The sequence below is a fragment of the Pelophylax lessonae genome, assembly GCF_965119305.1.
Source record: "Pelophylax lessonae genome assembly, chromosome: 5".
Lineage (NCBI taxonomy): Eukaryota > Metazoa > Chordata > Amphibia > Anura > Ranidae > Pelophylax > Pelophylax lessonae.
In genome coordinates, this window is record NC_138772.1 from 488,314,726 (window position 1) to 488,341,686 (window position 26,961).

The 26,961-nt window shown below is 45.8% G+C and overlaps 1 protein-coding gene across 15 annotated transcripts in view; it reads right to left on the reverse strand.

The window, feature by feature from the left end:
- Positions 1–661: 661 nt before the first annotated feature.
- UBR5 (ubiquitin protein ligase E3 component n-recognin 5) overlaps positions 662–26,961 on the reverse strand; it is a 161,825-nt gene continuing 135,525 nt past the window's right edge. For all 15 annotated transcript variants that reach the window (XM_082257864.1, XM_082257859.1, XM_082257869.1 and 12 more), the window contains 5 exons: positions 20,060–20,215; positions 12,238–12,351; positions 9,852–9,996; positions 4,776–4,861; positions 662–1,657 (listed from right to left, as the gene is read on the reverse strand). In XM_082257864.1, coding sequence (XP_082113990.1) covers positions 1,445–1,657; positions 4,776–4,861; positions 9,852–9,996; positions 12,238–12,351; positions 20,060–20,215 — 714 coding nt within the window. In that variant the 3' untranslated portion in view covers positions 662–1,444. The remainder of the gene's footprint in view (positions 1,658–4,775; positions 4,862–9,851; positions 9,997–12,237; positions 12,352–20,059; positions 20,216–26,961) is intronic.

The following is a 26,961-nucleotide window of genomic DNA, read 5'->3' on the forward strand; positions in this document are numbered from 1 at the left end:
CAAGAAGCTACCTGCTTCAGTGTCATTCATTTAATGGATGCTGCTTAAATATTTACAAACCAGTCTTCATAACACCAGTCATTAAGGCCCCTTTCACACTAGTGCGACTTGTCCCGCGATTTTGGACCGCAAAATCGCATGACAAGTAGTTTTCCATCATTTTCAATGAGCCCCATTCATATCAGTGTGTTTTGAAGTCGCACCGACTTCAAAGTAGTTCCTGCACTACTTTGCCACAATTTGATTACGTTTTGAGCCATAGCTTTGAAAATCACGTCAAAATCGCGACACATAAGTGTGAAAGGGGGCCCAAGTCTTGCTTCCTCTACCACAAAAACACCATCTTCACACAGTACAAAAAAAGCTACAGTAAATCAAAAAGGGGAAAGGATTAGCCATAGGGAGCCCAATGGTAGGAACTGGTAACTAGTCATTTGATATCTGCTAACTTTTTTGGGCACAGCTTCTACACTATAGGACCTTGAATTTGAAAAGTTTAAAAATTCAGCCATTCGCCCTTACGGTTTACCATAAAACACATTGCAATATATTGAGAAATGTCAGAAAAAAACTCAACACACAATTTGTTTCATTTTTTTTTACCTAAAAGCGTCCATTTAAAATAAAAAACAGATCTGCTTGAGTTATTTTCCCACTGGCGTAATTGACAAAGCATATTAAAGTGAAGAAATGGTTTGGAAGAAAAAAAAATATCCAACTGAATTTTTATGCATTTAACATAAAATTACATACATGTATTTGTACATGCAATTTTGTCATGACCTATTCGCAAAAGCTCCAGTCTATGGAAAAGATTGTGATTAGAGATCGACCTGACACGTGAAAAATAAAAATAGTGCAACATAAGCTCATTATTTTTTTTTTCAGGATATCACTTTTACAAGTTTAATATACATCATGTACAACACAGTAGCCAAACTACAAATTAAATAGCATGGGAGGGGGAAAAAAAGTACCCCAAAAAATCCCACAAAAAATAAAAAAAGGAAATAAAAGGGTGTGACAGAATACATTTTTTTTTATATCATTATTTCCTCCTTCCAAGAGCCAATGATAAAGCAATTTCCACAAAGGCAGCGGTGAAAAGTCAGACATGTTTAGAACCATTTCCTGTCTGGGAAGAGACTATCACAGTGTTACTTCATCTTCCTCCTGTCCTTGGATTTGAAAGGAACGGTAATAAAGCCAAACCGTTTGTCAGAAGACCTGATAGACTGACCCACCAATAATTGTACTCAGTTGGGTGTTGCGTGACCAGTTGGCGTTAGACGCCACTGCAATCAAAGCGCCAGAAAGTCCTCAACGCGACATCATGGTTGGGCAAAACTGTGTTAAACTTCATAAACCTTTTCGACAAATGGAAAAAGATCCAAGAAAAACATGTTTGCTAGATATATTACATGGGGGAAACGCTTTATTTAATCTACACAAACCCAAAGTTCTTGGTTTTAATAGCCAGTAATAACTTTTGTTTGAGAATCTGTTTGGAGGAATAGAGGGGGACGTACAGGCGAGAGATACAGGTGTTGGCAGTAGGGAGATGTTGGTCATCTGGCGGTCGTATAGTAATGGAAGGCATGGGCTGAAAACCTTCTTCACTTGCGGGCAAAGATGGGCTTGATGTCCAGAAATAAACCTACAAAAATAAAAAACAGACAAATCATTATTTGTGCAAGTGTGAATTTTGTTCTCATTACATATTTCATACAATGAATATATAAAAATTTTGATTTATGAAAGTTTAAGGAATAATGATCTCGTTTTTGCAGTTAAATTATGTATGGCTACAAGTCTTCAGGTTCATCCGATGTATAGAAGTTGCCAATTTAATCTGTATTTACACACTGCACTGCCATATACATGCAAGATAACTAGATCTAGATATTGGATAATCATTCCACAATCTAGGGATGATTTTATTTCCTACAAACAGAAGGTAAGAGATTTGGCAGAATGGCAATAAGAAATTCGCAAATCCCATCTGACTGCTATTGTTTTAGAGCAATATAAGCTGGCACTTAAATTGAGTGCCTACGCCTTTGAGTACATCAGGTGAAAACCAGCAACAATGGGGAGACAGGTTAAATGAGAAGTATGGCCAAAGTTAAATTGGCTATAATTCTACTTTGGGCCACAGAAATGCACTTAGGCATCTGTGGGAATCCTGAGAATGTCAGGATCCACTCCATTCTGCACTCCTTTGACCCAGATTCACAGAGCCAGTCCAGACTGACAGGCAGCTGGCTCAGCCTCTGTGTGCTGCCGAGGGCCTGAACCGACTACTCCCTCAGCAGTCCTGCACTGCAGTGGCAGAGCAGAAAGCAATGACTGAGCACAGAGCAGTTACTGCCAGAGTGGACCTGAGAACTGAGCGATCAGTGGCCTTTGATCACTCCGTTCTGATTTTAGCAGCAGTGGGGGAAAGCTGCACCTTGGATCGATGCTGCAGCCATCTAGCTCAGTAGTTCCTTCAGAGCGCATGCGCCGATGACTTCATCTGCTGCATGCAATGTAAATATCTCCTAAACGGTGCAAGTTTAGGAGATATTTACAGTACCCATAGGTAAGCCTTATTATAGGCTTACCTATAGGCAAAAGTCATTAAGGGGGTTTACATCCTCTTTACCCATGAGTAGGTCCGGTATCTGCTCCTCCTGTGCAAGGAGGAACAGGATGAGCACTGCCAGAGCCCTACAAAATGACCTCCAGCAGGTCACTGGTGTGAATGTCTCTGACCAAACAATTAGAAACAGACTTCAGGAGGGTGGCCTGAGGGCCCAAACGGATCCTGATTGGCATTTGCCATTGAACACCAGGATTGGCAGGTCTGCAACTGGCGCTCAGTGATTTTCACAGATGAGAGCAGGTTCACCCTGAGCACGTGAAAGGATCTGGAGAAGCCGTGGAGAACGTTATGCTGCCTGTAACATCGTTCAGCATGACCAGTTTGGTGGTGGGTCAGTGTTGGACTGGGGAGGCATATCCATGGAGGGACGCACAGATCTCTACAGGCTAGACAATGCCATCCTGACTGTATTGAGACAATATCCTTGGACCCATTGTCAGACCCTACGCTGGTGCAGTGTTACCTGGGTTCCTCCTGGTGCACAACAATGCCTGGTGACATGTGGTGAGAGAATGAAGCCACTTTGTACCTCTGTCTGTTCAGGAGCTCAAAGATGCCCTGGTCCAGATCTGGGGAGAAATACCCCAGGACACCATCCGTCGTCTCATTAGGAGCACTCCCCGACATGGTCAGGCATGCATTCAAGCACGTGAGGGCCATACAATCTACTGAGTACCATTTTCAATTGCGGCAATGAAATTTCAGCAAACTAACCTGCTGCATCATTTTTTAATTTTGATTTTTGGGGGGTCTTTAAATTCAGCCCACTGTAGGTTGATATTTTTCATTTCCATCAAACAATGTGGCATCCTTTCATTCCTAACACATTACCCAGTCCATATCAGTATAGATATTGCAGAAACGTGCTACAGTCCATTTAACACAGTTTCCGATGGCAAATGTTCAAATCTATGCTTTTTTCAGCAGCTGCGTTTTTGGAAAGGGTCAGGGACTTTAAAAGCAAAGCGGTGTTTTTTTTGCTTTTTGGTTCAATAGACTTCAATAGAGAAGCTGCAGAAAAGCATGCAGTGTTTTTGCCACGATTTGCGTTTTTTTAAATCTGCCCAGCAATAAATTGCCAAAAAAAAAGAAAAGGGCAGAACACAAATCGTGACAAAATCATGTGTGCAAAACCGCAAAAAAAGCACTGCAGAAACAGATCAAAAGCAATCTGCATAGGTGTGAACCGAGCCTCAGAGTGGCAAATCATTTAGAGGTTTTTAAAATTTGTGTGTAATTTTTTTTACAGCTGTTGAGTGCAGATCACATGGTGCATAATTGAGAACTTCTCAAACATTTCAATAGCTTTGGTGTTAATTCAAAATTGCAGGGCTGTATTATACTCTGAATAGTAACATCTGTATGCCTTATTTCAGCTTGTAAATAACAAACAGAAATCTGTAGTTTTTAGGAATTTTCTGAATTTGATCGACACAGGGAAATTCTTTCATAAAAGTGAACAGCAATAAAGAAAAGGAGAATCTACATCAATTATTAGCAACACAAATGAAAAAGTTAAGCTAAAAGTGATTTCTCTGTAAGCCCCAGTCCACACTATAACCCGCATGTGAATCGCACAGGAACCGCACCACATTCCTGTGCAATTTACATGTGATTTGGCGCAGAGCGATTTGAGGCCATGCATTTTGAATGGGCTCAAATCGCACCAAGGAAGTGCAGGCACCTTTTTTTGGAGCCGCACCACAATCGGATCACATTACCGTTTTGTACCATGCGATCCAATGCAGGCAAACTGCACCACGCTTGCTATCCATTTGGGGTGACATTACATTTGTATTGACACCCACAGCGGATCTCAAACACTGCGATTGCAATGTAGTGTGGGGAAAACATGCAGGGTTCGCTGTGTTTCCTGCACTGCATTAGTGTAAATTTGGACCTCTGCTCCTTTAGTCCATCACCTTTGGACACAAAAAAAGAGCAGGGTTGGGAGCACAAAGAAGTGCCCAGGGTAATGTGTCCTTAAAAGTGACCATTACTCAAGGTACCAGCTTATAACCCAGGGTCTATGAATACTCAGCTTGTGTTCTGTACTCTTATGATTAAGATATAAAGTTACAATATCAGCAATAGCAACACAAAATAATGCAACGTGACAAGTACTTACTAAATCTTGCCGCTCAGTCATGCTCATCTTTTCAACAATTGACCAGAACCAACGCTTGAATTGCAAAAGCTTTTCCGCATTTTCTCCTGAAACATTCAGAAACATTTCTTATTTTTTAGTAAACCTCTTCACAAGATAAAGTATTGTATAACCGAGAATTTTATTTATTTTTAATGCATGCAAATCTGTAATGGTAAATGCACTTTATTATTTACAAGATAATATAAGGGAGCTTGCAAGTAAACCTACAAGTCACTAATGTCATAAAACCATTAGATGAAAGACCAAAAAGACTTTCCAATGAAACATGATATAAACTTCCAAACTAGAAAATTCAATTCCTCCTTTAGGCTTGACTCTCACTGCTGCGACATGGATTCAGACCAAGAAAACCCAAAGTCGCATGACATGTCAAATTCAATGTTTTCCTTTAAAGTTCCATTCACTCTACCGCGGCTTGTCAGCCTGACAAGTCGCGGTCCATGCAGTGCTACAGGAGCCGTTCTAATAGGAGCGACACAAGTCGCTCCGACTTAGAAAAAGGGTCCTGTACTACTTCGGGGCGACTTGCATAGACATTCATTATATGAAGTCCGTGCAAGTCGCGCCGAAGTCGCGGTGCATGGGACTTCACAGGTCGCCCCCGAAGTCATGCAGAAGTCGTGCCGCTGCAGTGTGAATGCCATCTAAGAGTCGTCTAAATTGATACAAGTCGCTCCCACTTTATAAAAGGTTCCTGCACTACTTGGTTCAACTTGGGTGCGATTTCAACCCTAAATAGGCTCCTAAATTGTATCCACGTCGGATCATGTCGGAAGGATATAGCAGGTCGTACGACTTTGCCATCGCAGCAGTGTAACTGAGCCTAAACATATCTTAAGAATCATTGATAGCTTTAAAAAGACAGACTAAATAGTACATATTACCAGCATTCATAAACCACTTGTATTTTCCTCCTTCCTTTTGTTCCTACAGGAGGGGCACTTCATGTCCGTAAGGACCATGTAAGGCCCCATTTACATATATGCGAATTGGATGCGTTTTGAACCACATCTGATTCGCTTGATATGCAAACCACATAATTTGCAGTGCAAATATATAAAAAAAAATATATCCTGTTTGTTGTATGGTAATGCAGCTGAAAAGCAGGTCATCCATTTTGGAACATGAATTCAATTCAACCAGAAAAAAAAAAAAAAAAAAACAGCATGGGGTCTGGTATGAATTTTAGGAGGAACACCAAAATAAAAAAATCAATACTTTATCTGAGCATGCAAACTGGCAGGCAAGAAGGGGGAGGGAACAAGTGACTTGTTCATGCTGGGACGATGATGTCACGGGGGGGGGGGGGGGGGGGGGCAGTAGTGCTTAAGCCATTTAAGCACTGTCAGACGGCAGGAGCCAGAGATGGGTGCGGACCTCTTTTTCTTTGGGTTGGTGGCAGCACATTCATAGTGATTGATGCTGCATCTACACCAGGGGACATTGTTTGTGTTTTTTTGTAATAAAGCAATTGGCAAAAAACGTGTTTTTATTTTTGACACTTTTTATTGAATGAGTAGGGGTACCCCATACTTTAGTCACAAAGCTGAGATCTGGGGGCCCCCCTGTTAAAGGGGGCTTACAGATTCTGATAAGCCCACCGGCCAACGGACCCAAACAACCACTGGCCAGGTTTGTTGGGAAGAGGCCCTTGTCCGTCAACACTGAGACAAGGGTGCTTTGCTTTAAGGGGTGGGAGTGCTTGCTCATCTCTCCCCCCCCCCCCTTTCCTGACCTGCCAGGCTGCATGCCCAGGATAAGGGTCTTGTATGGGGGATTTTAAGGGGAACCCCATGGCAAGATAAAAAAAATGGCTTGGGGTCTTTTTTTTTTACATTCCCCTTAAAATCCATACCAGATCTAAGGATCCGCCATGCTATTTTTTTCTCAAACTTTATTGCCAGCAATTCTTTGTTTTACATTCAGCTGTCAGCGAGGACACGCTGGCCGACTTTCTGGCCCGCTCCTTAAAAACAAGCTGCTGTTAAAGATGCCGGTGGCCACAGACTCTGAAAATTGGCATCTGAACAGCTGATTTGGAAATTGCATAGAAAACGGACAGGGACACCGAACATATGTGAACCTAGCCTAACAGTCCACTCCCCCTTTGCAAGTTTAGAAGGGGCAGATACAATGAACACCTTTCAGTTCCTCCTCTACTCAGAGATTAGCTGCTGCTCTTACTGCAGGGCTTGTCTATCTGTGGAGACTGAGCAGCCTAGAGAAGAGGGAGAGAGCAGCTGCTACTGTGCTGAGGTCTCAGAGGCATGCAGATAATTGACACAAGTCACACAAGAGAAAGAAGGAAAAGGATCCCGACAACATTCTCAGCATATCACTGCTGAAAAGATTTTTAAGCACTAGCAGCTCACAAGGAATGGGATTAAAGTATAACCCTCCCTTGCTCTATTCAAAATTAAAAAAATAAGTTTTGCCTATAGTTCTAACGGCTGTCAGATTTTTTTTTTTCGTCACTTGTGTCCCATTGCAGAGATTTCCCTTCACTTCCTGTTTTTTAGCCAAAACAGGAAGAGAGGATTTCCCTGCAAATTAAGGGTACTGCTTGGGGACCTCTACGTTACCAGAACTAGTGTTCCCATTAGAAGATATTAGAAGATATCCTTTATCTTAATTTTCTGGGGATAACCCAAATTTTGGGATTTTTTACTTCCATGGTAAACAGGACAAATGGAGAGGATATATCTTCTCAATGGATGCACAGACAGCAATAAAACCTAATAAGCGTTTTAATCCCTCTGCATGCTATTCAAAACAAAAAAACTTTTGCCTTTACAGTAGTTATACGTTAAGGCAAAAAAGTAAACCCTTACCTTCTAAGAACCCAGGAAACAAATTTTTAAGGGTATGTAAAGTCTAAATTTATTCAAATCGTGGATAGATTAGTAAAGGTCCGTATATTTCTTTTTTAGAAGTGTCCCCCCATTGGGGAGATATGTCCACTTTCTCTACTGTAGATGCAAAAGTGATAGAATTTCACTCAATTTTCACCAAAACAGGGAATCCTCCACTGGGACATTTTCTCCTCACCTCCTGTACTGGTGACAGAACACTACTGTGAAGAGCTGGTGCAGTTTAGCCACTTTGCGGCTGCTCACTAGAGCTCTACTGCGGCAAAGTGGTTCGTTATCGTCTGGCGACGCAGACCTACGTCGCCAGACACTCCCCCTTCTCGGCGGCGCGCGCGCAGCCGGAGGCTCGCTCCCACTGTATTCAGTCACAGCGGGAGTCGGGCCAGGGGAGGACCGGTGTTCTAAAATTGTCGGACCCGTGAAAAAATCGGACCTCGTCACTTCCGGGGACAGAGCGTCACAAAACAGTTGATAGGAGTCGTCCGTGCGCATGCGCAGAAGACATTTTTCGAGGTTTGGCAAAATTATAACAGAGAACGGACAGCTGATTGAGAGAAGGCGGGGCTGAGGTGCGACGGGACGGAGGCACATATGCAGAGCTGGCGGAGGAGGCGGGACGGAGGTGCGGCCGTTTAATATATGCAGGGCTTAAGCGACTCCTTGTTTTATTATCTTTAGTAATTATCGTATTATTTATCCTTCGGATTTCATGACATTTAGTATTTCTATAATGCAAAATAAGAAATACTAAATGTAATGAAATCCTAAGGGTAAATAATACGATAATTAGTAAAGATAATAAAACAGAAGGAGTCGCTAAAGTCCTGCATTTATTACACGGTCGCACCTCCGTCCCGCCTCCTCTATTCAGCTCTGCAGATGACGCGGCGGTGTCTTCCGTCCCACCTCAGCCCCGCCTCCTCTCATTCAACTGGTCGCTCTGTGTTATAAGTTTACCAAACCAAGATAATGTCTGGTGCGCATGCGCACTTGAGACTCCCATAACCGGAAGTGACGAGGTCCGATTTTTTCACGGGTCCGACAAAATTTTACAACACCGGCGGCGATCGCGTGTGGATATCCGCCCGCTTGTGTAAACAAAGCGGCGGATCTCCTAAGTGACAGGCAGGGTCAGATTGCAGGGTTCAGCATAGCTGAACCTGCGATCTGTCCCTGTGTCACATAGTCACCTCCCCCCACACATGTCAGTAAGCACCAGGCATACATTAACCCCTCCCTCGCCAATAAAATTAACCCCCTTCCCTGCCAGTGTCATTTTTACAGCAACAGTGCATATTTATAGCACTGATTACTGTAGTAATGTCACTGGTAACCCCAAAAGTGTCAAAAATGTCAGTCAAGGGTCCGATCTGTCCGCCGCAATGTCGCAGTCCCGCAAAAAAAAAAAAAAAAAAAAAAAAAGAAGAATTGCAGATCGCCGCCTTTTCTCGTTTAAAAAAAAAAAACACCAAAAACGACAGAAATCTTTCTCTTAGTTAGTAAACGCAATAACTTTTGGGCAAACCAATCAAAATACGCTTATTGCGATTTTTTTTACCAAAAATATGTAGCAGAAAACAAATTGGCCTAAAATGATAAAAAAAATTTAGATTTTTACATTTTTGGGGGGGGGGGGGATTTCATATAAAAAAATGTGAAAAATAGTTATTTTTTTCAAAATTGTCGCTCTTTTTTTGTTTATAGCGCAAAAAGTAAAAAAATCGCACAGGTTATCAAATACCACCAAAAGAAAGCTCTGTTTGTGGGGAAAAAAGGACGTCAATTTCGTTTGGGTACAGCGTTGAATGACCGCGCAATTGTCAGTTAAAGTCGCACAGTGCCGAATCGCAAAAAGTGGCCTGGACGCAAGACAGCAAAATCCTCCGGTGGGAAAGTGGTTAGAATGAATCTGGCTAAAAAAAAAAAAAAAAAAAAAACAACCACACACACAAAATACAAGTGCAATGTGAAGACTAATATGCTCCATGGCATTCTTTTTTCCCTAAAACTATGAAGTATTACAAAGGCACTTTTTAGCTTCTTTTAGTTGGTTTTATTATAGTGGGTCTAATTATAGTTTTATCATGCTATGTTCACTTTATTGCAAAACCCTACTGTGTGTCTAAATGTTTTTTCTTGCACAGTATTGTATATAATTTCTTACCTGACTCGTCGTTGAAAGATGTAAAACTGATCAACATCTGAACGTTAACTTCACCGCAGCCATTCACCAGAAGTCTGAAATCTTCTGCTGTTAAATCTTCTAGTGCGCTCTTTGGAATGACATCTAGCAGTCCTTTCCTCATTGCCTAAAACATACACAATTGCAATAAGGCAACAGAAAGCACAATACGACTGGCCATAGATTGCATCAAAAAAGTAGGATATGCTCTAGCTCAGTGATGGCGAACCTTTTTGAGCCTGAGTGCCCAAACTGCGACACAAAACCAACTTATTTATTTCAAAGTGCCAACATCCATCGCCATGCAGCACATCGCACAACTCCATCACACTGTAAACCTCTAGTACATATTATTTATTGCCCTTCAGCTCACAACTCTGTTGTCCGGCCACATCACATCAGTGAGCTACACATTATACATCCTCATGCAAGTCATAGCAAACCTCACCACCATGCATCCCACCCTCCATACAGCTCATAGTACACTTTCCATCACACATCTGGTGCCCTCCTCTGCAGCGGTACGGCAGTGGTGCAGTGACACTCACATAGCCCATCATGCTCCCTCTGCCCACACACCCATAGCAAACGCCCATAGCACAGAACAGTCACATGGAGCAGCTCAGAATGCATTTCTGGGCTTTCTCCCCAATGGATTGAAGCGGATGCATTCGGCAACCTCCGGGCAAAGAAACGCCCACTTCTCCTCCCACCCTGTTCATTCCCTAGACAAGGGAGGTGATTGGCCAACCAGTCGATTGGCTGTTCATCCCACAGCTGGGGGAGGTGTTTGGCCGCCCTTTCTGCCGGTCTGATTTGGCCCCACAGCGTTTTCTCCAAAGAGTTGTGCTCTGAGTCAAAGTGCTGTGAGTGATCTGGAGGAGGAAGGGCAGCGCCGGGACAGTGCATGGACACTGGGCACTATTTCCCCTCAGTGAAGTGTGTGGAGCTTTTGTGTGCCCGGAGCTGCTCAGAAAACTATAACTCGCATGCCCAGGGAGAGGGCTCTGCGTGCCAGCGGTGGCACGCGTGCCATAGGTTCGCCATCACTGCTCTAGCTTGTAAGCAAAGTATGCAATTATCAGGCTGTTTTTACAATGTTAGGTAATCAGGGAGCATCAGGTAATCAGAGGCTTGTACAGTCACAAAGGGAAGGTCTGGATCACTGTGCGCACCGCTGTGAAAGACCATCGCAGCAGGTCCTGATTCTCCTGCAAACAGCACAAGACCTGGCAGATATGTTCTCCCAGCATTCTTGGAGATATTCCCTTCTTCGGCTAGCCTTATTTAGGGCAACCAATCAGCCTTTTTTTCTCCTCTGACCACAGTAAAGGTAAAAAATCTGTACTGCCTTATAAAAATAAGGCTACTAGGTTACAGGCTAACTTCATACCTGTATGTTGCAGAAAAGCACAGTAAAACAAGCTATGCAAGTTAAAACACAGTGCACTGGGATGCCAAACAAAGTACAAATAGTTGGCAAAGTACCCCTACTACAAAATGGTGCAGGTCATTTTTTGGTTGTATTGAGTTAACAGCCCATTCAAAGAGAATGATATGCCTTAAAGTGTATCTAAACCCAAAAATGTAATACATTGCAGGTTACTAGTCAGTGGTGTAGTAGCTGCATTTATTAAGCAGCACTTGCTTTTTTTTCCTGCTGGTAATACTGCAAACACTTTCTGTCCCTGGGTGGCTACATCATTCCTTCACCGTATCTATGGAGGGTGCCATACTTGGCACCCTAGGCTGCTCTCTAAATATAAACTCCAAACAGGTCTGTAGCTCTTCATCTCCGCTACGTGGGAATATGGAAATTTGTAGTTTACAGAAGAGAGCTAGTGAGGAAGACATTTTTTGGTGCAGCTCACAGAAAGTGAAAAGAATGCTGCATTTCTGGCAAAATCAACAGGTATCTTTTTTCTGTATTTGCGAGGGATATGGGAGTGTGCGCTTGATTTCACCTGTACACAGCACAGCATTTTTATCACTTGTGGAAGATTCAAAGAATTAAGTATAACATTTCAGTTTTTATGGTACTGGGGTATAAACACTTGTGTGATGTTATGACCACAAGATTTGAACACTTTATATTGCGAATTGTGGTGGATTGTGTCAGCAGCATTTTTTTATGTTGACACATTTATGTAATATTTGTATAATCGTAATATTTTGATTTTTAACAGTATTTCCATTCAATTGTAGGATTTATTTTTCCCCTTGCATGAAAATAGTCACCTTTTGCTTGCAGCCCATTTATATAGTGTGCAAGAGATTTCACTTACCAATATTATACGGTATTGCACAGTAAAACAAAGTTAGACATAAGAGTAAAACTTCACGCATTCTCAAACTAAAGTAAACTTACATGTAGAGGTTGTTCTGCTACTACCAGCATCCTATGTTCAGCATATTTTCTTACATATTCATATACATTTTGAGGGGTTACAGGGATATTTACACCATTAGGAATTAGCTCCACCTGAAGAAAATAAATCATCTTTAGTCAAAAGTAATCTGAATAAGCATACACCACCAGACGCAATAAAGTTCACCTGTTGTGTTAGAAAATTATTTATGAGAAAGAACGAGTCAGGCAGGCAGGCATTGAAACCCCAAAGAAACTTTGTGAGAGTTTTAGGTTATTTTGAAAGGAGAGATGGATTGAGGCTAATGTGAACTTTCATGGTACCATACAGAGGCTGGACATCATTGCATTTAAAATCAAATCATACACACATCAAAAAAAAAAAAAAAAAAAAAAAAAAAAAAGATACAAAACACTGTCATGAACATTTGGCTCTAGAAAGACTGGGTGACCTTTAGAGAATGACCATTGTCAGTTTTAACATATACCATCTGAGTGTTGGGCATTCCACGTTTGGCGGGGAGACCACAGGCTTCTTCAGGAGCTTATAGCAGATTATTATAGCGCAATAATCACATTTAATGCTGCAATACAATACAGTCAAGCCTTTGTATGGTACCATGAAGTCCACAGTAGCCTCAATCCAGCTCTCCTCCCATTCCGATAGGACGTAGATATGAGTGATTTATGCTGGTATTCCCTTTTCTTAGGTTATTTTGAAACCGGGAGATTAAAGGTTAAAGCGAGACGCCCAAAGAAGGGAACAAACCCATGTAAGAAACATCCACCCAAGAGATCAGCTTAAAAAAGTTAATGGAATACTGTACAACTTGTGATCCCTGCTCAAAAGCAGGCATTTCTTTTTTTATACAGGTAAAAGTAGAAAGGTTCACTTTATATTCCAATACCTGCACTAAACCCTGCTCTTCGCTGTTAAAAATTGGATTTTTGACTTAATGGATTCTTCTTAACCATTGGTTATACTGCCTCCTACAGGAGTAGGACACTAGGCAGGAAAAAGCTTGACTACACCTATGGGCAGTCCCAGGGGGTATACACCCACTCTCAGCTATAGGCACTCCGCTTCATTACAAGCAGTGTCAGAAGAAAGCCAACTCCACAGAGGGGTGGGTGCTGTGTCCATCAAACAGAGAAATGGATTTTACAGTAAGTCAAAAATCCCATTTTCTCTTTCGTTCATTAATGTACACAGCTCCCGATTCTTAACCATTGGGACGTCCCAAAGCAGTGTTAAACATGAGGGGTGGGAAAACATCAGAAAGAAATTCCCAAGGCTAACCATAGCACACCAGGTAACAGAGCTCAACCATAAACAACTGGAGCTCACCTAACAATACACCCTCAAGGAGGACCAGGTCCTCTAAACAGCAGCCAGCAAAACCTTGCGGCCAAAAGAAGCATCCACAGATGCCAACATAACCACTTTACAAAAACCTTTTTAAAAGTGTGCACCGACGACCAGGCGACCACCTTGCAAACCTGTGTCACTGACACTTGAAGCCCAGGGGGCACTAAGCGCCCTAGTAGAGTGCACCTAAACAGGGAAAAGGAGGAACCTGACCCCTGATGCAATACGCCTGAACCACCGTCTGATCCATCTGGAAATGGTCGCAGAAGAAGCGGACAACCCTTTGTGAGGTCCATTTTTTACCACAAAGAGGGACTTCCTAAAAGACTCCGTAGCCGCCAGGTACACCCTAATTGCCCAGACCACATCCAAGACATGCAAGGCAATTTCTTTCAGATATTTAGGCCTGGGCACAGGGAAGGCAACTAAATATCTGCATTCAAAGGACAGTCAGAGACCACCATAGGAAGGAATGACGGACAGAGGCAAAAGCACCTAATCCTTGTGAATCATATGGTGAACGACAGGATAACGCAGTCAGTTCTGACACCCTGCATGCAGAAATAAGCACCAAAGAAAGCCACCTTCTGGGGCAGCGTAAGCAGGGAACCTCCCAAATATTTTCAGAGGAGCTTCAGTAGAGCTCAAAGCACCACATTAAGATTCCAGGGCGACAATGGAGCCCACACTGAAGGAAACAAAAGTTGGACACCCTGAAGAAAAGGTATGCACCAGGGAGAGTGTGGCCAAAGGTCATTGGAAAATGACTGCAAAAACCTGATACCTGGCCCTTGATGGTACTCAAGGCCAATTTCTGTTCAACCCCCCGTTAAGATCTGATCCACTAAAGAGCGAGGATGAACCCCAAGAGACTCACACCACGCAATGTATGTCTTCCCATGTACGATGGAAAATCTTCCTAGAGGCAGATTTCCTAGCTTTTAACAGCATAGGAAACACCAATTCAAACAAACCTCCATCCTTCAGCACCTGGCATTCAACAGCCAAGCCATTAAAGCCGACTGTAAAGCAGGATGGAAGATTGATCCTTGGGGACACCAGATACTCCCAGAGAGGAGGCTTCCAGTGAGCGACGGTGACCAGCCGCACCAGATCGGCATACTAAGCCCGGCGAGGCCAGTCCGGGGCCACTAAGATGATCCCTTCTGCCTCGATCCTGCATAGCAACCTTGGCAGAAGCTTGAGAGGAGGGAAGGCATAAATCAGACAATACTGACCCCCACTGGGCCACCAACGCATCCGTGGCATCCGACAGAGGATCCTGTGACTGAGCCCCAAACCTCTGGTACGGCTGGTCGCCGATGCTCAGATCGACATACCAAGCATGGCGAGGCCAGTCTGGAGCCACTAGAATGAATGACCATAATTCCCTTCTGTCTGAATCCTGCACAGGAGTCATGGCAGAAGTTTGAGAGGGCTGGAATGAATCAGTCAGCCCACCCTAGAATGCGGGCTTCTTACCGAGCCGCCAGGACACCTCTTGTGCCCCCTTGGTGATTGACACAGACCATGGCCGTGGCATTGTCCGAAAGAATTAGTACCGGACACCCCTGAAGCCGATTGTCCAATGAGCCAGACAGTCTGATCGCTCAAATCCAGTACAATAAAATAGGCAATCTGAGCTCTGACAGAGTCCAGACCCCCTGAGCACGTCTGTGCGGAGAACACCTCCCCACCCGAACAAGGCTGGCATCTGTGGAGACAACCATCCAGTACAGGGGAAGAAGGATTTTCCGTGTCGCAAAGTTCCAGAGAGCGAAGCCACCGCTAGAGACCGTGGATCCTTAAACCATTTCACCAGAATCTCTTTAGCAGAGATCTTGTGAGGTAATGTGCAAACAGACCGCCTCGAGGGTGGACACTATCAGGCCCAGCATGCACATGCAAGCCCGGAGGGATGACCATCTGCTGAACAACAGAAGCTGAATTGCCTCCTGCAATGTCTGGAGCTTTTCCTGAGGAAGAAACCCTCTGGCTGAGTCCAGAGTCAGACCCAGATAGTCCAGTTTTTGTGGACAGAACCAAAGCAGACTCCTGAATATTCAGGATCCAACCGCACTCCCTCAGTTCACAGAGCAATCTCCAGTAGTCCATCAAAGCAGTCGGAGACTCCGCTCACAGAAGATTGTCCAGGTACCCCAGTACCGCGATCCCCCGCTGACTCAAACAATGCCAGCACCGGGGCCAACACTCCTGTGAAGACCCTAGGTGCAGAGGTGAGACAAAAAGGTCAGCGCCACAAACTATGATAATGCTCTTTGTTCACAGCAAAAACGGAGGGACGCTGGCCAACAGCACATGATTAAATTGTGCAGGTAGGCGTCCTTGAGGTTGATCGAATTGATAAGAAATCCCCCTGAAGCAGGGACGCCACTACCATGTGAATGGACTCCATGCGGAACTTCTGTACTCACACAAAGCAGCTTCGCGCCTTGAGGTCCCGAATTGAACGTACCTTGCCTTCCTTCCTGGGGACTGTAAAGAGGTTTCAGTAAAAACCCCTGAAAATGTTCGGAAGTTGGAACAATCACCCCTTGAAGTGACAAGTCGTGCACTGCCCCAAAGAGACCCCGGAAGTGATCGGGGGACAAGTGCAGGTTGGAATGGAAAAAAAACGAACTCTAGCTCGTAACCTGACCGAATAATTTCGTGGACCCACTTGACCTGTACCAGGGAAGTCCGTGGATCCGGAAACCAGCAGAGACATCCCCCCACCCTAGATACGGGTGAGGGCGCCCCTTTATGCAGAACCAGCTTGGTTCGCAGGTCTGGAAGAGCCCGCTCATGGCTTGCCAGACCAGGTCCGCTTGGAACCTCTGGTGGAGGCCCTGACTTTTGATCCTTTGTCTTGAGATCCTGAGAGACGAAGAAGTCGCTTAGGAGCAGAGGAGAATGGCCCACGCCTATGACAGGGCTCCTTGCCCTTGGTAGCCTGTGGATGAAGAGTACTCTTTTCCCCCGTGAGACACGGAAGATCCAAACAGATAATCCCCCCCTACAAGAGGGAGATCCGATAAGGCATTAAAGTCTAGTCCGCAGACCAGCATTTCAGCCAGACAATATGCCCAAGGACCACTGCTTATACAAACAGCCTAGATATTAAAGAAACCACATCCAAAAGAGGCATCACAGGCAAACTGTAGCCCCTGGATCAACCGGTCCGCCAGCTCCGCAAAGACAGAGGGAAGCTGTTCTCCGTCCAGGTCCCGGTGTAAAAGCTTAGCCCACTCGGTCAGAGTTTGCGACACCAGGGCAAAAGTAATTACCGGCCTAACTGCCGAACCAGTGCATCAGCCCTCATATTAGCTGGACCTGCAAAGTTTGGGGACTCCTTAACTGAGATAAGGGTAACCCAATTTGACCTGGAAACAGGGGCGTACACTACAGGTGAGACTGTCCAGCTTTAATGCAGTAAAATCCTTATAAGGATACCGCAAGCAAAAAACGCCTAGCAACAACCCCACTGTTTTGTGACAAGTTGTCAAGGTAAGCAGAAAGAGGAACACCCTCGCCGCTTTGGAGGGCCTGTGGGTGCCAAAAGGAACTGGTGCCTCCGATACAGCATCAGCCGCAACCTCCATTTTTAAAGTTTCACGCATTGACACAAACCGTGCATCCACCAACACCTATTTAAGCACAGGTAGAGGAGCACAGGAATCATCCTCACCATCTGAGCAATCAGTGCATGGACGCAGACCCAATAGGGTAACTATATACCAAGCTCACACCGAAAACATATTGGGGGAGGCCGCCGACTGCGATCCCGCAAGGGGACGCAGGCCAAGGGTCCACTAATGGACCACCTATTGGACCCTGCAAAAAAACAAAGGCGTCACCCTCCATAGAGGACACAAGACTGTCATTAAAAATGAAGCGCCCCCACAACGCCACCCGGTCCAAGGGAGGTGCCAAGCCGACCATATGGCCCTGCAGGCCACAAACCAATGCCTAGGTTTTGTGCCCAGCCGCAATTGCATGGATCCTTAGCCCAGCAAATGCCCAGAGTGAGAAGAGTGGGGGCTTCAGCTACATGCACTGGGGCCGCCACAAAACTGCAGCGCCCTAGTAGGCAAGCCCCAGCGCAGCATACCACCCGGGGCAGTAAAGGGGGAAGGGAGATGCCAAAACAGAAGGCAGCGGCTTCAGCCATGCTCACAGGGGCCGCCTCACGCAGTTTCCGAGTAGTAGGCCGCAAAGCCGCGGCGTAACATTTTGGTCGAATTCCGCAGCATGAGGCCTGCAGATGCTAAACTATCCGCGCCCCCAGCTCAACAACTGCTGCAGGGAGCCCAGAGGACATCCCTGCCCTAGTCGCCAACCCCCAGGATGGCAGGAAACCCCTGGCTCAATCGCCCCGTTGAGCACCAGAAAAAAAAAAAAAAAAAAAGGCAGCAGCAACTCCAACCAGCCTCCCTCAAGAGCATGTCAACAGCCAGCTCATAACCTCACCCAGGGAGCAGGGGGGCCGAAAGAGTCAAAGTGACCAAAAAATTAGAAGGGAAGGGAGGGCAACCCGATGGTCCCACCATCACCACGTCCACCAAAAAAACCCTCCAGGGGTAGTGGGGGAACAGCTACTTACCATACCAGGAACAGGGTGGGCACCGCTCCAGACTGGGCACCGCTCCATCTTAATGTGGGTGCTGCCGGCCAGCAGGAAATGCTGCGACTCAGGCCGAAGCAAGTTTGTATGTGTCCTCACAAGACGTTTAACTCGCAGGCCAGCCCCCATCCAGTGGGGCTGTGTCGTGACCAAGCGAGGAGCTGAAGTCTGCATGTGCTCGCTGCCTGGACCTGGGGGGGACCCAAAAGATCTACATTATCCAGTTCGTCACCCAGTCCGTGATTGTATTTCTCACAGGAACAAAATAATGAGAGGAGAAAAAAAAAAAAAATCAATTTTAAATGAAAAAACTGCCAGGACCAGAGATCCCAGCAGGGAACTTACTCCTGACTAAAAAAAAAAAAAAAAAAAAAAAAAAAAGAGTGCCTATGGCTGAGAGTGGGTGTATACTAGGGACAGACAGATATGGTTTTTTTCACGGCCGATACCAATATTTTGGTCACAATGTATCGGTATAGGCCGATATTCTGTACATTCAATCACATCCAATGCAGAGTGACCAGTGTCCCCATCCAATGCAGAGTGACCAGTGCATGGGGATTAGAGCGCCACATGATAGCACAAAAAGCACGGTTCTTCTGCTTACCCGGCGCGGGCGCTGTCGTACGAAGTCCAGCCTCCTGGACCAGCTCCTACGATAGACGTCACCAGTGTGCTGTCTATCATAGGTAGGAGCCGGTCCAGGAGGCGGGACTTCGTATAACAGCGCCCACGCTGGGTAAGCAGAAGAACCCTGCTTTTTGTGTTATCAGGTGGCACTTTAATTCCCATCCCCCCTTCCCCTCCGGGAGCCGAAATATCGGTCAAGTTTGTGGCCGATACTTGCAAAAAAAGTGAATATCGGCCAAACCGATAATCGGGCGATCCCTAGTGTATACCCCCTGGGACTGCCCATAGGGATAGTCAAGCTTTTTCCTGCCTATTGTCCTACTCCTGTAGGGGGCAGTATAACCAATGGTTAAGAAGAATCAGGAGCTGTGTCCTTCAATGAACAAAAGAGAAATAGTGCTTTTGAAATGGATGCTTAAGATTAAAATTAACTGTAGAGGATTTGGATGTTACCAGCTCTTCTGTCATTCAGCATCTGAGACGTCAAACATTTTCAACTTGATTATTCTTCTATGGCAGCCAACAATATAGAGCACGTCAAATACAAGGCCTGCGGGCCGAATCCGACCCACTAAGCCATTTCACGTGGCCCTTGCACCTATCCTGCAACACCATCACACACACACCTTGTCTCAGCAGTCGGCAAAGAGGACAAAACTCCTGTGCCAGATCCTGCGATTCTTGATGCAGCCGTGGAGAGGCTCGCCTGACGCCCCCTCTCAACAGCCGGCAACAGATAAAAGGGCAGAACTACTACATATACTGCATCTCTCCGTGCAGCCACGGCATCCCCTTGTCTCTGCCCCCCCCCCTGGTCTCAGCATTCAGCTGATTCTGGCAGCTGACTCCAGCTCTCCTCTAGACCGTGCACTTTCTGCTCCCAGCTTATTCCCGGCAGCAGCACAAAGTAAGGGTGCACTGTGATATAAGAGAGGGTGGCAGATTCTTGACTTCTGATTGTGGGGGGCTGTTCCAAAATACACAAACTCTTCAATTGAAAGAGTCAAGTACAGCCTCTACCTCCCCTTCATTCCCCAGTGGAGTTTTTTTCTACTAATGCAGTACATGTGTTCTACAAGTTAAAAAACATCATGGCAAATACTGTCCATTCTCTCAATGTAGAAAGTTTCAGGGGAACAAATTATTTGCCATTATACAATGCAGTTTAAATGGTCAGCATGCATAATTATTGTTCATACCTGTCCACCACTCTCCTCCTTGCAGAGGTCTATAGCGAACGCCAAGTCCATTGATGCAAACACAGCATCTGCATCTGGACTCTGTGAGGCGAGTATGAGCTGTCGCAGACTTTCATACATCACATGATCAAAAAATGCAAAATCGTGCCAGTTCACCTATACAGTGATAAAAGAGAACACATTAGGAATTTCTATAAACATTTAGACACCCTACAATGAATAAAGATGGATAATACTGCCAAAGATAAAATTTATCCCTAAATTACACAGCTAGCAAATCCAACTTTGCAAATAAATGCATGCTTCTTTACACTTAGAGGAATGTCTCATTAGTGCTCCTGTTTGTGATGGCAACTCGCCTGTTCCTATGCCATAACTTCCTCTCTGGCTGAAACACTGTAAAAAACAAATTTCCAGCGAGAAAGCAGCAACAGAGTGACACTTCATTGGTCTGGCCAGATGAGAAGCAACTCCAAAGAACAGTTACTAACATGCCCAACAAAACAGAACAGGGGACAGCCTGCAGTGCAAGAAATGTCTGAAGGACCAACCCTAGAATTTTATACCAGATGTGGTTTAAGGGAAGAGCAAAAGGACCAGAGGACAACAGTCAGCTTGATGCTCAGGACCAAGTAGAAACGGGCACCACTAAAGTGGAATTACTCCACACAGAAGGGAACAATGAAACCTGGAGAAAGTGAGAAGCTGTTCAGCCTGAACCCACCACCAAAACATGTGGAATAAAATTTAGGGGAGAAAGAGAAACAACCAGATGTGGGCAAGGGGGTCCTGACTGGAAGACCTGTCACTAAGTGGGAAGACCCTGAGTCTAATACTCCTACTACGGTCAACAGCATACAAGGGTCTGAAGTAGACCAAGGGGAGATGGAAGGTGAAAAGGTAGGCGAGAGAAGGGCAACAACCTTCATAATGACAAGGGGCCCAAAGGGAGGCAGGGAGGAAATTCGTTGATCACCATCATCTACAGTTGACAGGCAGTTTACAATGCTGAAACAAGTCCGATCTAGCCAAATATTGAAGGCTGCTCACTGGGAGTTGTCAGAGTATCCCACAATGGGGGTGTCAGGAAAAGACCCGGAGAACTAAACATGCGTATGAACACGGACGACACAGAACCCTACAAGAATGAGGGACAAGCAAAGCTGGTCCCAGTTGACCTATTCGGTCAGAGGCCTCCTCTGCTAAGAGACACCAGGTATCACTGAGGGCCTCACATGCCCCATGGGCAGCAAATCTTTTTAAGGAATAGAGTGGCGGTCTATAGGGGACACCACTCTAGAAGCCAAAATGACACAGGGACTGTGCAAAAGATACGCGATGAATGGAATCTGGAATGTGCCCTGCAGCTTACTTTTACCAGAAAGGAATCTGGAAAGTCCTCCACGCGAAACCGTGACTGAAGGTCTCTTCAAAACTATCCCTACAAAAAACAATCCTACAGGGTCTGGTTGCAGCACTCCGATGGCCATGCCACAAAGCTGCAAATGAAACGACGAGCTCTAGCAGCTATGTAGAGCAGAGTCTAGCTTGAATAAAAAAAAAAAAAAAAAAATTGAAGAGTAAGAGCAAGAATGCTAGCCTTTAACAGTACATCTGAAGAAAGATGTTCATCCTTCTAGGATACACATGTAGCAGAATTATCCTGGGCTGGCCTACAGGTTTGCCAGGACAAAAAATACATCCTGTTTTCCAGAAAGGAAGATAAAAAATGTAGATTATCACTTCAGTACTAGCCTGTGATAATTTGACAATCATACACTACTGTACCCAAAAATGAATGGTTTCCTATTTTCCCCCCTTCCTGACCAGGCCATTTTTTGCGATATGGCACTGCGTTATTTTAACTGACAATTGCATGGTTGCACCCAAATAAAAGTGATGTTCTTTTTTTCCCCACAAATAGAGCTTTCTTATAGTGGTATTTATGCGCTATACACGAAAAAAAGACAATTTTGAAAAGAAAAAAAAAAAAATTGTAATATAATATATATATGTATATCTATATAGGGCAGAATGTATTTTGCTAAATGAAATTCCCAAAAAGTGTATATTGATTGGTTTGCACAAAAGGTATAGCATCTACAAACTATGGGATTTACAGATTTTTTTCTTTTACATACTAGTAATGGCGGCGATCAGGGACTTACAGTGGGACTGCAATATTGCCACTGACAAAATGGACATTAAGTGACACGTTTTGCTAAAAAAAGAACTGTCACTGGACTAATGAAACTGGCTGGGAAGTGGTCAACATCGGGGCGATCAAAGGGTTAAATTTGTTCCTAGAGAGTGCTTGCACTATGGGAAGGCAGGGATCAGTGTTCCTGTTTTGTAGGAACACAGGATCACAGCCGCCTCTTCTCAAAGAATAGGCATACTGCCACCCTGCCTGTATTCCGAACAAACGTTGGGTCCTGGCGGACAAAGAATCCGTCGGACCTGTCGAGTCAATGAGAGCGGGAATGGGTCGCCGGAAGCACACCCCAGACCCGGAAGTGCAAAATCACGTACAGGCAAGTGTCTAGACCCCTGAGCAGACATTTTGAGTAAAAAACCCTTGAAAACGTCCCGAAGTCTGAACCATCACCCTTTAACCCCTTCCCATCCGCGCTACAGCCTATATACGGCTGCAGCGCGGACTCGAATTTTCGGGAGGCCGTTTTTAAACGGCCTCCAGTGACACGCCCCCCCGCGCGCTCCTGCGAGCGCGCATCGGGGGGAATCTGTGTCGGCCGTGTCCCTTGGACACGGCCGATCACAGATCGTGGTGAATGGCCAATCACAGCGGCCATTCACCACGTGATCAAGCCGTCCAATGAGAGATGATCTCATATGTAAACATATGAGATCATCTCTCATCGCCGGCGCTCCTTCCTCACACAGACACTGCAGTGTGAGGAAGGAGGGGGAGCCGACAGCCGCTGGGGACACAGACAAATGTAATCAGGGCACTGATCACCAGTGCCCTGATTACTGAAGGTAAAAAAACACACACACTGCCCCCACCATCAGTGCCCACAGTGCCCGCCATCAGTGCCCCCATCAATGCCCACAATCAGTGCCCATAGTGCTGCCAGTCAGTGCCCATCAGTGCCTGCTCATCTAGGCACTGATGAGCACTGACTGGCAGCACTATGGGCACTGAGTGTGGGCACTGATGGTGCTGCCCATCAGTGCTCATCAGTGCCGCCCGTCAGTGCTCATCACTGTCACCCGTCAGTGTCCATCAGTGCCATCCGCCAGTGCCCATCAGTGCCGCCTATCAGTGCCGCCCGTCAGTGCCGCCTCTCAGTGCCCAGCAGTGCCACCTCTCAGTGCCCAGCAGTGCCACCTCTCAGTGCCCAGCAGTGCCATCTCTCAGTGCCCAGCAGTGCCACCTCTCAGTGCCCAGCAGTGCCACCTCTCAGTGCCCAGCAGTGCCGCCTATCAGTGCCGCCTATCAGTGCCGCCTATCAGTGCTCATCAGTGCGGCATATTAGTACCTCCTCATCAGTGCCCATAAGTACCACCTCATCAGTGCCCATAAGTGCCACCTCATCAGTGCCCATCAGTGCAGCCTATCAGTGCCCATCAGTGCCGCCTCATCAGCGCACATCAGTGAGGGAGAAAAATTTATTTTCAAAATTTACTCGCAGAAAATAAGAAAAACTTTTTTTTTTTTTTCAAAATTTTCTGTCTTTTTTCTTTTTTTTTGTAAAAAATAAAAAACCCAGAGATGATTAAATACCACCAAAAGAAAGCTCTGTTTGTGTGAAAAAAATGATAAAAATTTCATATGGGTACAGTGTAGCATGACCGCGCAATTGTCATTCAAAGCGTGAGAGCGCTGAAAGCTGAAAATTGGCCTGGATGGGAAGGGTGTTTAAGTGCACAGTAGGCAAGTGGTTAAAGTGAAAGGTCTTGCACCGCCCCAAAAAAATGGATTTTTGTAAGAACTTACCGTAAAATCCTTTTCTCTTAAGCTCATTGACAGACGTAGTCTTCTTGATTCTCAAGAGCTGGGTTATGTTGTCTCCGCAGGAGTAGGACTAGGCAGAATGACAAAACGTTCTGGCTCCACCCTAGGGGCAGTCCCTGAGGGTATATCCTCCCTCTTTCTTCTACAGGGAATCAGTTCTGTTTAAAGCAGTACAGAGAATTTAACCCAACCCAACTCAATGATAGAGGGGCGGGTACTACGTCTGTCAATGAGCTTAAGAGAAAAGGATTTTACGGTAAGTTCTTACAAAAATCCATTTTTCTCTATCGCTCATTGACAGACGTAGTCTTCTTGATTCTCAAGAGCTGGGACATCCAGAAGCAGTGCCACAAATGAGGGGTGGGATTGACAAAATCAAATCCAATCTAGAAGGCCCAACCGGTGCCAAACTAGAAGTTTTAAAGGCTCATTATAAACAAAGAATGAGGCTAAAGAAAAAATTTTTCAACGGAAAAAAACCCTCGAGGTAGACCACTGGTCTCCTCAAATTGCGGCCTGCAAAACCTTGCGGCCAAATGAGGCATCAGACGATGCCATTACATCAACTTTATAATGTTTAGAGAAGGTATGCACCGACGACCAGGTAGCCGCCTTGCACACCTGGACCACTGACGCCTGATGGCGAAAGGCCCATGACGCACTAAGTGCCCGAGTGGAGTGCGCCTTAACAGGGAACGGGGGCTCCCGACCCTTAATAGAATAAGCCTGCACTACCGTCTGTCTGATCCATCTGGAAATGGTCGCGGCAGATGCAGGCAACCCCTTTTTGGGTCCATCTGGGATCACAAAAAGTGAATCCGTCTTGCGAAACGAGTCTGTCGTTTTCAAGTATACCCTGATCGCCCGGACCACATCCAAGGAGTGCAAAGCAAATTCCCGAGGATGACTGGGCTTAGGACACAGGGAAGGTAATACAATTTCTTCATTCAGATGAAATTCTGAAACCACTTTTGGTAGGAAGGATGGATTCGGACGAAGAACCACCTTATCTCTATGAACCACCAGATATGGTGAACGACAAGATAATGCGGCCAGTTCTGACACCCTGCGTGCAGAAGTAATAGCCACCAAGAAGGCCACCTTCTGGGACAACGTGGGTAGAGGAATCTCCCTAATATCTTCAAAGGGAGGTTTCTGAAGAACCGACAACACTAAATTAAGATCCCAGGGGGGTAACGGCGCGTGCACTGGCGGAGCCAGATGTCGCACCCCCTGGATGAAATTCCGCACCAAGGAATGAGTAGCCAAAGGCTTCTGAAAGAAGATGGCTAATGCTGAGACCTGACCCTTGATAGTACTCAAGGCCAGTTTCTGCTCAACCCCTTGTTGCAGAAAAGCCAATATTCGACTAATCGAATAAGACCGAGGACGGAACCCCAAAGGTTCACACCATGCAATGTAGGACTTCCATGTGCGATGATAAATCTTTCTGGAAGTCGCTTTCCTTGCTTCAACTAGAGTAGGAATAACTGAAGCTGACAAACCTTTGTCCTTCAGCACCTGGGTCTCAATAGCCAGGCCGTTAAAGCCAGCGATCGTAAAGCAGGATGGAAGATCGGTCCCTGAGACAGTAGATCCTCCCTGAGAGGAAGTCTCCATGGGACGTCCGCCACCAGTCTGACCATGTCGGCGTACCAAGCTCGACGAGGCCAGTCCGGAGCTACCAGGATTACTGGGATTCCTTCCTCCTCTACCCTGCGAAGAAGTCTTGGCAGTAACGCGAGAGGAGGGAAGGCATATATTAGCTGGTATTGCCCCCACGGGGCGATCAGTGCGTCTGCGGTTTCTGCTAGAGGATCGCGGGAGCGAGCCACGAATCTCTGAACTTTCCTGTTGAATCGTGATGCCAACAGATCCACATCCGGGGTGCCCCACCGTAGGCACAACTGGTGGAAAACGTCTGGATGGAGGGACCATTCCCCCTGATCCAGGGTCTGACGGCTGAGATAATCTGCCTGCCAATTCTCCACCCCCGGAATGAACACCGCAGAGATTGCTGGAACAAATCGTTCCGCCCAGCGAAGAATGCAAGCCACTTCTTTGGCCGCTCGGACACTCTTGGTGCCCCCCTGATGATTGACATAAGCCACGGCCGTGGCATTGTCCGACTGGATCCGAACCGGGCTGCCCTGGAGCTGCTCGGTCCAGTGAATCAGACAAAGTCTGATCGCTCTCAGTTCCAATACATTTATCGGTAACCTGGATTCTTCCGGGGACCAAAGTCCCTGGACAGATAACTGACCAAGAATTCCTCCCCATCCGGATAGACTGGCATCCGTGGTCACTATCGTCCAATATATTGGCAGAAATGACTTTCCCTGGCTGAGCATTGGAGACCGAAGCCACCAAACCAGAGACTCTCTGGTCTGTTTGCTCAATCGTATCTGATTGTCCAGGGATTCCGGATTCCGATTCCATCTGAGAAGAATCTCTTGCTGAAGAATTCGGGTATGGGACTGGGCAAATGGGACTGCTTCGAATGAAGCCACCATCAACCCCAGAACCCTCATGCACGTCCGAAGGGAAGACCAGCTGTTGGACAGTAACAACTGGACTGCTGATTGAATCTTTCGAAGTTTCCCTACCGGAAGGAAAACTCTCGTCCTGACTGTGTCTAGAATTAGACCCAGATATTCGAGCCTCTGGGTGGGAACCAGAAATGACTTTTGCTGGTTCACCAGCCACCCGAATTCCTGTAAAGAAATCATAGTAATTTCTATGTTTTGTAGCAAGGTCTGAGGAGACTCTGCATGAAGCAGAAGATCGTCTAGGTAACCTAGAATCGATATACCTTTTTGGCGCAGAAGTGCCAACATTGGGGCCAACACCTTTGTGAAGACCCGCGGAGCCGTGGCGAGACCGAAAGGTAACGCCACAAACTGATAGTGGTTCTCCTCTACGG